This window comes from Cyprinus carpio, chromosome A4 (genome assembly GCF_018340385.1).
Source record: "Cyprinus carpio isolate SPL01 chromosome A4, ASM1834038v1, whole genome shotgun sequence".
NCBI lineage: Eukaryota > Metazoa > Chordata > Actinopteri > Cypriniformes > Cyprinidae > Cyprinus > Cyprinus carpio.
The window spans coordinates 35,494,942-35,505,551 of record NC_056575.1 but is presented as its reverse complement, the minus strand read 5'-3'; the positions used below and the strand labels follow the sequence as shown (position 1 = coordinate 35,505,551).

Sequence of the window (10,610 nt, the reverse complement as noted above, 5' to 3'; positions counted from 1 at the left end):
ATAAGGCTGAGCTCTTCAATCACTCTAAACAGTACCAGGTTAGAGTTCTTAGTCTTGCAACAATAGCATAACCCTTTTCATAAGGTTCCATTGTAAAAATTTGCAATAAGGTCTAATTTGTTTATATTAGTTAATGCTTTAATATGTGCGTATTTTGTGACTGGGCATGTTTATGCATAAATACATGTATTAATACAAAACTCTAAAAACATGGATCATAAAATCAATGTCCTTTTCCCAGTTCCCTGTCATTGGACAAGAGGAGAAATGTATCCTCAAAAAAGACATGATTGATAGGAAACCATTTAAAAAGTTGAAATGTATAGACATTTTAAGAAATTAATCATTTACCTGTTGAGAGTGTGCTTACAGTCTGTGCAGTTGGATGGTTGATCTCCAGAAAATAAGAAATGGGGTGGCTTCAACAGCTACAGATCTGAAAAATATAAAGCTGGGAATAAAGATACTTAAAATGCTTAGTTGTGCCGACTCATATTTCTCTTTTCTTTTGTGTTTTCTAGTGCCATCTCTGATTTGTATCCACAATATTGTGGACTGGAGGATTTCAGACAAATTTGCATTATTTTGTGGCATGAAAAAAATTAATTATATTAATAAAAATGTACATTTATTTTTACTTTAAAGTGCAGTAGCACAGTTGAGTTTTAATCATTGCACAAATGTTAGAGAAGGCAGACAGCATAAAAGCTCCTCTCATTACTAAACAACATCAAATTAGTGCAAACCTCCTTGTGGTTATGATACTATGTGCAGACAACTTTTTAAATTCAGCCGTTCAAAGGATCTCAAAACAATGAATCTTTTAAAGCTTTAGTTTAAAAAAGTGAAAAAAAAAAGAAAAAAAATGAAGTGATGTGATGTGTGGCAACCCATTCTTGGAATTTGTGCTCTGCATTTAACCCATCCAAGTGCACACACACAGTGGTGAGTAGTGAACACACACACCGGGAGCAGCCATATCGCTGCAGTGCCCTGGGGAGCAGTTGGGGGTTCGGTGACTTGCTCAAGGGTCTCACTTCAGACGTGGTATTTAGGGTGGAAGATAGCGCTGGCTATTCACACCCCCCACCAACAATTCCTGCCGGACCTGAAACTCGAACCCAGAAGTCTTCGGGGTTTTTGTCCATATAAAATTATTCAATTCAAGTGATTAACTCATTAGTACAGAGCCCAGATTGATTATGGTGACACATCTATAACATTTTGTCATGATGTATGACGGGGTAGTGTAGCCTACCTGGCAATGTCACAATACAAAATATGAAAGTCGTGACATTTGCTCAAGGGCACTTCAGCCATGGGTATTGAGGGTGGAAGAGAGCGCTGTTCATTCACTGTTCATTTTCGCTTCAACTACTGTAACGCTCAGTAAGAATACATCTTTAAACTATTTAGCTGGCAAGTTAACTTCACTGTGTTTAATAACTTACCTCAAAACCTAATAAATGGTGTAAAAGAACATTTGAAGGTAGGTCTTTGTATATAAATGTTACTCTCAAAAATGAAAAACAGTATATATACAGTATGTGTAAAAAAGAATCAGAGGACTTTATTTATGTTGCAGGCAGTCAACAGGGAAAAAAAAGCCTCTGGTGTGGTGGATCCAGCCTTGACAGAACATTTACATCACCACAGGCCGGTTCTCCCACCTTACTATAACGTGGTAACGTAGTAGTCTAACGTGGCAATTCTACACAAGATAGTCTTCCACTCTTCTTTTGCTGTTATTTTGAACTTTCCAACTGATTATGGTGGCCACAGAGAATCTGCTCAAATTAGGTTGAACTCTTTGTCCTGTCTCTGTCATTCCAATGATTGTGTTGGACTCTTATTTTGTTGTTATATTAGGATTGGTCTTGCTCTTTCTCGTCCTCCTCTTACTCCACTTCGTATACGCACTCTTCAGTACCACTCAGATTGATGGATGCACCCATGACATCTGTGAATTTTGAATTGGCTTATATTTTGTACATTCACATATTTAGAAACAAGTATGAACAGTTTTGAATTATTGTGTGTAAATGATGACAACTGTGTTCTGGTTGTGCTTAACTTTTGCTTTCTTGTATTTAGGGTTTTGCATCACAGGTTTATAACAGTGCAAACTGTTTTAGTGAGTGAGAATGTGTTTTTGCAAAAAGAGTGCATGAGATCTGCAGTGTCTAAATTGACTGAACTAGTTTAAGGTTTTGCAAAAATAGTGATTTATTTGACAAAATTCTTTTGAAATATCATCATTCAAAGTACAAAATGTAAACTTTTTTTTAAAGTTATATTTATGGGCTTTTTTCACATTTAATTTGATAAGACTGAATAAATAAGGGGTCATCAAACTACGTCCTGAAGGATGTGTTCTGCAGAGTTTAGCTCCAACTTGCCTCAACACACCTGCCTGGAAGTATACCTAGTAAGACCTTGATTAGGTTCAGGTGTCTTTAATTTGGGTTGGAGCTAAACTCTGCAGGACACCGGCCCTCAAGGACCAAGTTTGGTGACCCCTGGTATAGATAGACAGTATAAATGGGACAGCGAGGTTACAGTTGCATGTAAAAACTATAAAACTAATGAAAAATATAAAACAAATTTATATTCTATATTCTATTCTATAATATATATTTATATATATATGTGTGTGTGTGTGTGTGTGTGTGTGTGTGTGTGGTCTATTATAATCAAATAAAGACATACTTCCAAATAAAATCGCTTTGCAGAATAACACTGTTAACATGTTTTAACATAAGTAACATTCAATCATATTGGAGTATACATGGCTACTAATGCACAAGATACCATGCAAAGAACAGAATACTGTGAACATATCTGCAACAGAAGCTTTGGGGTAAAAGCCATTAATATCATCATGACGACATGTAGGACAAAATACAATATTTAATTGGTGGAGGCACTTGAAATACTTTCCCCCAAAAAGAATGGCACCGTATAAGGCAAACATGAGTTTTTAAAACTTGTTCTAAAAACAGAACAGGATCAAAGTACACACACAACATCATGTAAACCTTAAAGTACAAGATACTTCATTGCTATTCTGCTGTACTTCTCAAAAAACAACAAAAAAGTGCATCCATGATTAAAAACAAATTCTACATATTTGTTATGTAGAAAATTTTACATATTTGTTTTCTTATACATATGTGATTGTGTATAAAAGGAAGGTCCTTGTCATTTGATGAGGTAGAGCACTGATATATTTCTATTTATACATTTTAAAAAGATTACGATTTAATGGACTGCTTTAAGAGAAAGTCACTGAACATATCAGAATCGTCTAGCATGTGTGTTTGCAATGAATGCAAAAACAAACAAAAAATACAATTCATCTGTCTTAAGGAAGCTGAAACTTAAATTTGAATTCTACAAAACAAATTATGCAGTTTAACTCTCAGCACGTGGGTTTGGTTTATTGGCTTAATTTGTTGTTCCTAAAAGCTCTTCAAAGGGATTTAAAGCAACTGTATGCAGTTTTGTGTGTTTCTGTGACTTTGTGAGTGAAATTCACCGTCCTAAATATATCACTAAATATATCTCTTGTTGCTGCCATAAAACAATCCACCATTTACACTGAATTTCGTACCTGGTCATGACAACTACAAATACTACCAAACAGACATTTAAGGGGAATGTGGGAAAGAAACGGAAGCTAATTGCTTTGTTAGAAATCAGTGTACTATTAGAATGATTTTAAAATTGAGATTAAGGGAAAATAATAATAATAATACAGTTACTTTAAAGTATTCTATTTATTGTGGAGCAATTGCTTTAGTTAACTGTGTCAGCTGCCTATTTAATATAAAAAAATGTAAAATGTATGGCTAATCCAGCACATAATCATACAATATATCTCACATGCACAAATCAAAAATACAGTATTTTAAAAAACAAAGAATTGTAGAAATGATTAATGAAAATGCCCATGCAATTGATATGCTAATACTACAAGTAAGATTTAAACTTAAGACACATAAAAAAAGGTAGCTTTTCCCCAAGGTGTGCAAGATGGAGCCTCATAAGAAACTTGGTTGGACACTCTTCAAATAATATTTTAAGAGCAATATCCATTTAAAAACATTTTTACTAATTTTGTTGTCAAAGATATCAAAGCATACCTTCTGTCTCCTAGTAACTCTATAATAACAGAGGCACATTTACTCCCAAATTTATATGCTTTAAGAAAAACATTAATGGCTCAGGTTACATACTTTTTTGGGGGACCAATTATCCCTATTAACTAACTATTAACTATATTTTTTGCCTCAATAAACTCCTAATTTGCTGATTATTAATAGCAAGTAAGGTAGTTGTTAAATTTAGGTATTGGGTAAGATTAAGGAATCTAAAATATGGTCATGCAGAATAAGGCATAATGTGCTTAATAAGTACTAATAAACAGCCAATATGCTAGTAATATGCATGCTAACAAGCAACTAGTTAATAGTGAGAACTGGTCCCCAAACAAAAGGGTTTATATATATATATATATATATATATATATATATATATATATATATATATATATATATATATATATATATATATATATATATATATATATATATATATATATATATATATATATATATATATATATATATATAAACAGGAAAATAAATAAATAAAAGTGGAACAGAATAATGGTAAGAGATTGTTAGCTTATAGATTGTGTGCACTAATGCCACTTAAGTTTATGACCAAACAGTCTTTTTATAGTGCATTTCTGTAAACGTTCACAGTTATTGTTTGTGTATATATACTGTATATTCAGTGCACAACAAAAAATTAGGAACACACTATTTATAAAGTGCATTCCTAACATTTTCAGAACTTATTGTGTAACAACATGGAACAATAAAATATATATAAAATTATTTTTCATTTAGTCATGAATTTAAAACGTATTAGTTGGTTTGGCAAGAGAGTAAATTCTCATTCATTTACTGGAATTAATTGCTTCAGATTATTCAAATGCACTATAAGATCTTCATTTGACTTTTTTACATTTATTTAAATCTCATGATTCCATGTTATAACAATAAAATAGGTACCTTAAATAGGCACGGTGTTTATTGAAATATATACATACACATTTGTGTATATAATATGTATCTGTGTGTGTGTATGTACAGTATATACATCCAATTAAGCCTTTGCTGGTCAGTTAGAACAGCTACATGTGCCGATAGTGTATGTACATTTATACAAAAAGGTCAAATGTCTGTTTACTGTCCTGATGAAGTTTTGTGATCAGGAAACCTTCTTTTTGTCACTCTGAAAAAGTCTGAAAGAGAGAGAAAAATAGATTTTAGAATTGTAATATAAAAATACCACAGTGACTTTGAGAATGAAATGTGACAACTAAATCTACCGTCTCACCTGTGATGTTTGCTTGTCTGCGTTTGACCCCCAGCAATGCAGCCATTCTCTTCTCTGACTTGGTTCCCTTCAAAGTTCCTCTGGTCCGCAGCTCTAGATATTTCTCTGTGGCCATAGCTGGAGATGAACAAGCTTCCACTGTTGTCTGCATTGCCATACTGGGCCTGACCACACAGCTATGGTAGAACACTGGCACATCCTGGCACTGCAGCTCCTCCCACTCAATGCAGCCGGGGACTGGCTGGTCCCTCTGAAAGTCAAAGTTCCAGCGCTGTTTGGCGATCTCAACATTCATGCAGAAATGCCTCTGGAAGTCTTGCTGCAACTGTTGGTGGTCCACTGGGCCAAACAGGTTCCGCCTGGTTACTGCTGCCTGAGGCTTAATGTCCTCCTCTTGCCCTTCCAGCAGCCCAAAATAACATGCATCTGATGTCATGGACATGTTCCTGGGACAAAGGAAAGAAATGCCCCAAAAGCATTCAAGTCAGAACACATTAGAGTACATTTTTTTTACTAATGTAGATAACAAAATCCTATTTGAGCAATGTCTTGGCATTTGTCATGATGTCATGACTGGCATTTTGGTGATTTTTTTGTAGATATATGAAGCCAGTCCTCTGTAAGTTCCCACAGGTGTCCAGAAAGATCAAGCACAAGAGTAGTGCATCACATTAATGACGGACATGTTCTAGTAGCATCTGACTAGCTTTGATATTTTTTAATCTAATGCAAAGACATTCAGACATTGTAAGTGTGACGCAACTGTCCAGTTACTTTTTTGGGGTCAATGATAAATAAAAATTCTTATATACTCTCTGTGCTGATGAAAAAAATGCAAAGAGTGTGTATATGTGCATGCAAAAAATTTAAATAAGTAAATAAACAATTGTGCACCATTCAAAATAGAACTGAGAATATTTTTTTTTGTATTTGAAAATTAATTTAAGGAATTGTGTTGTTATTGTTAACTAAAACTAAAACTATTAATAAAATTTCTTTGCTTTTCATTTTTTCTTTGTTCTTCTTTTTTATTGTACAGCATTTTAGTTTAATAAAGATTTTATAAATGTCAAGTGGTAATACAATTTTAAACCTTGAAAACAGGGAATATAAACAAAAAAAGTTTAGAAAGATCAAGACAAAAGTTGCCAGACTTTACTAGATGACTTCGATTTGGTGGAGAGTTTTCAAAATAATTTTCTTTTCTTAAAATCTGCTAAATTACTTATTTGTTCCAAAATATTTGTAAAAAAAATTAAAGAATCCTTGAATTGGGCCTTTCTTCCTCTGTAGTCTAAAAACAAACATATAAACAAACTTTTATAGCTACGATTTATTTTAAGATGTTAGTAGCAATAACATTAAAAATAAATATCAAAATAACGTCATCCAACAAAGTTTTTAAAATAAGATTAACTGTTTTAAAAACTGCCTATTTATTTTTTTCTATTTTTGTTCAAGAAATGCTAAGATTATGCCAAATTACGTAATCACATTTTAAAGAATCCTTTTATTGTTGTTTTTTCTTTCACGATTTCTTTAGTTTTGCTATACCCCAAAATATCGTTTTAGAAATTAAATTAAAAGCTGTATGTATGAATTGCACTTTTAATGTAAATTCTGAATAAATAAATAAATATATACGAGACATGAACAAGTTATTTTAATTACATTTATTTGTAATGTACGATCACATCACTGAAGTAGTAATGAGGCTTGTTTACGTCGAAAAAGTAGGCGCGGCACGCCTATCAAATTACTAGTACACACCAAACTACACACTATACTTCAGAAGTACATACTACACATGCGCACGAGAGAATAGAAAACATCAGGAATGACTGACACTGTCACTCATTGCCAATTACGTTTAACAGTCATTACCAGTAAAACAAGTCATGCATCTCAAATCTATACTGACAGACACACAGACAGATAGACAGACAGACAGACAGACAGACAGACAGATAGATAGATAGATAGACAGATAGATAGATAGATAGATAGATAGATAGATAGATATTTACTTTTACCTAGGACTTACCAAGACCTAGTACTTTTGCAGTAAAATGTATAGGCATACAGAAATTTTCTATAACAACAACATCCGAAAAAGATTAACTCACCATTCGAGTAAAAGCAGAGCTCTTGATGAGGGATATTAAATCTACAGTTCACTTTCTGATCAATGACAGAAGCTAAACGACCTGAACTACAACCAAGCAGCGAAGCCCAATAAACTCATCTGCAGTGCGTTGTTTGTTTTGATGGCAGGACTGCCCATTGTCACGTGACCCGCGCAGCACTACTTCATTCAATGTTTAAATTTTAACGTCAACTAACACTGATTTTTTACTCACTACTGCTAACAATACAATATGTGTAAATGAACGTACCTTTTCTACGTCTGAAGTTGCGGTGAGGTTTATGTGGAAAGTAGGTCAAATCTCCCAGAACCCCGCGCGTGACACACATTCAGTGTTTTGCTCTTGTCATGTTCAGCCAGTGTTCAGCTCGGGCGCGCGCTCAGGAACTCCAGTCACGTTGATATGCAACGTGACAGGGAGGAGCCACACACAGCGTTTGGATTTCTCTTGCATACGATGAAGAAATGGGAGAGATGAAGCATTTTAATGCTTTTGTTCAGGAAAAACGCATACAGTGAAACTAGAGCAGGCATGGTATATTTTAGGTTGTTAGCCTGTAATCTTTATTTTACTAAATTACAAATCTTACAGCTTTCCTATTCCTATTTTCCTAAGTTGGTTGTTGTTTTCGAGTATGGCTGCATTTCAGTTTTTAAAATGAACAGTGGTTGATTCTTCTCAGTGGTTGAATTCAGATAAAGTGAGACTTTGTTTAAAGTTAAGGTCTAAATATAATTAAATTTAAATTCAGTCCATATAAAATGTTATTTGGAAGGTATAAATGCCAATAAACATTTTGAGATCATGCACTCCAGACAAATGTCTTTTCAGGTAAAGTAGGTCATCTCTGATCTATTAAAAATTATCCTGAATCTAAAAATTAGAAATTATATAAAAAACACATTCATTCAGTCATTTATCAAATAAATATATTCACCAACATATTTAATTTCTCCATATTTCCCTTTCTTCCATCTCTGACTTGAGTTCAGATTGGTGTTTCTGTCCTTCAGTTATCGTCATGGCCCTTCTGGAGGCACATTGCCCGCTGAAGACGTTGGTCCCAAGCCCTCTCACTTGGAACTAATAACTGACCACAGGCACCTCTAAAGGTTCCCCACACCATGGAAATAGAGATGGTTGGAAACCTAGAATATGCTGGAAAGCAGTTAGACCAGTAGGGAGTTGACAGAGAGAGTTATGTGCATATTCTGCCCAGGCCAAGAATCGCTTTCAAGAGTTCCTGTGGCATAAGATTCTTAGGAAGCGGCCAGTCTTCATGATTTTGCTTTCTGTCTGCCCATTATTCTGTGGATGGTATCCAGAAGAGAGGCTGATGGTCACACCCAGGAGTGACTCTGGAAATAAACTTGGTCCTCGGACTTATACGATATCAGATGACAGGCTTTAGAGAAATAATAATAAATAAGTTACAGGTATTACCATTGGATAGGTAATATCCAATGGAGGTAGACTGGTAACAAAGTCCACTCCCAGGTTGCATCCCATGCACTCCATGGGCATCATGGAACGGGCAGAAGAATCAGTTAGTACAGTCGTGGCCAAAAGTTTTGGGAATTACATAAATATTAGTTTTCAAAAAGTTTGCTGTTAAACTGCTTTTAGATCTTTGTTTCAGTTGTTTCTGTGATGTACTGAAATATAATTACAAGCACTTCATATGTTTCAAAGGCTTTTATCGACAATTACATGACATTTATGGAAAGAGTCAGTATTTGCAGTGTTGGCCCTTCTTTTTCAGGACCTCTGCAATTCGACTGGGCATGCTCTCAATCAACTTCTGGGCCAAATCCTGGCTGATAGCAACCCATTCTTTCATAATAACTTCTTGGAGTTTGTCAGAATTAGTGGGTTTTTGTTTGTCCACCCGCCTCTTGAGGATTGACCACAAGTTCTCAATGGGATTAAGATCTGGGGAGTTTCCAGGCCATGGACCCAAAATTTCAACATTCTGGTCCCCGAGCCACTTAGTTATCACTTTTGCCTTATGGCGCGGTGCTCCATCGTGCTGGAAAATGCATTGTTCTTCACCAAACTGTTTTTGGATTGTTGGAAGAAGTTGCTGTTGGAGGGTGTTTTGGTACCATTCTTTATTCATGGCTGTGTTTTTGGGCAGAATTGTGAGTGAGCCCACTCCCTTGGATGAGAAGCAACCCCACACATGAATGGTGTCAGGATGCTTTACTGTTGGCATGACACAGGACTGATGGTAGCGCTCACCTTTTCTTCTCCGGACAAGCCTTTTTCCAGATGCCCCAAACAATCGGAAAGGGGGCTTCATCGGAGAATATGACTTTGCCCCAGTCCTCAGCAGTCCATTCACTATACTTTCTGCAGAAGATCAATCTGTCCCTGATGTTTTTTTCGGAGAGAAGTGGCTTCTTTGCTGCCCTTCTTGACACCAGGCCATCTTCCAAAAGTCTTCGCCTCACTGTGCGTGCAGATGCGCTCACACCTGCCTGCTGCCATTCCTGAGCAAGCTCTGCACTGGTGGCACTCCGATCCCGCAGCTGAATCCTCTTTAGGAGACGATCCTGGCACTTGCTGGACTTTCTTTACAAGAATTGAACCTCTTTCCTTGAAGTTCTTGATGAACCTATAAATTGTTGATTTAGGTGCAATCTTAGTAGCCACAATATCCTTGCCTGTGAAGCCATTTTTATGCAACGCAATGATGGCTGCACGCGTTTCTTTGCAGGTCACCATGGTTAACAATGGAAGAACAATGATTTCAAGCATCACCCTCCTTTTAACATGTCAAGTCTGCCATTCTAACCCAATCAGCCTGACATAATGATCTCCAGCCTTGTGCTCGTCAACATTCTCACCTGAGTTAACAAGATGATTACTGAAATGATCTCAGCAGGTCCTTTAATGACAGCAATGAAATGCAGTGGAAAGGTTTTTTTTGGGATTAAGTTAATTTTCATGGCAAAGAAGGACTATGCAATTCATCTGATCACTCTTCATAACATTCTGGAGTATATGCAAATTGCTATTATAAAAACTTAAGCAGCAACTTTTCCAATTTCC

The 10,610-nt window shown here is 35.5% G+C and overlaps 1 protein-coding gene across 2 annotated transcripts; it reads right to left on the bottom strand.

Annotated features, from left to right (window-relative positions):
• Positions 1-5,082: 5,082 nt before the first annotated feature.
• On the bottom strand, positions 5,083-7,958 carry LOC109060552 (cyclin-dependent kinase inhibitor 1B-like). Of its 2 annotated transcripts, none has more exons than XM_042745884.1 (3): positions 7,806-7,958; positions 5,410-5,855; positions 5,083-5,314 (listed from the first exon to the last, which is right to left on the bottom strand). In XM_042745884.1, the coding sequence occupies exons 2-3, from the start codon at positions 5,849-5,851 to the stop codon at positions 5,256-5,258; spliced, it is 501 nt and encodes a 166-aa protein (XP_042601818.1). In that variant the 5' UTR covers positions 5,852-5,855; positions 7,806-7,958; the 3' UTR covers positions 5,083-5,255. The 2 variants fall into 2 exon arrangements, with proteins under 2 accessions (XP_042601818.1, XP_042601812.1); XM_042745878.1 differs by lacking the exon at positions 7,806-7,958 and adding an exon at positions 7,536-7,718.
• Positions 7,959-10,610: the final 2,652 nt, after the last annotated feature.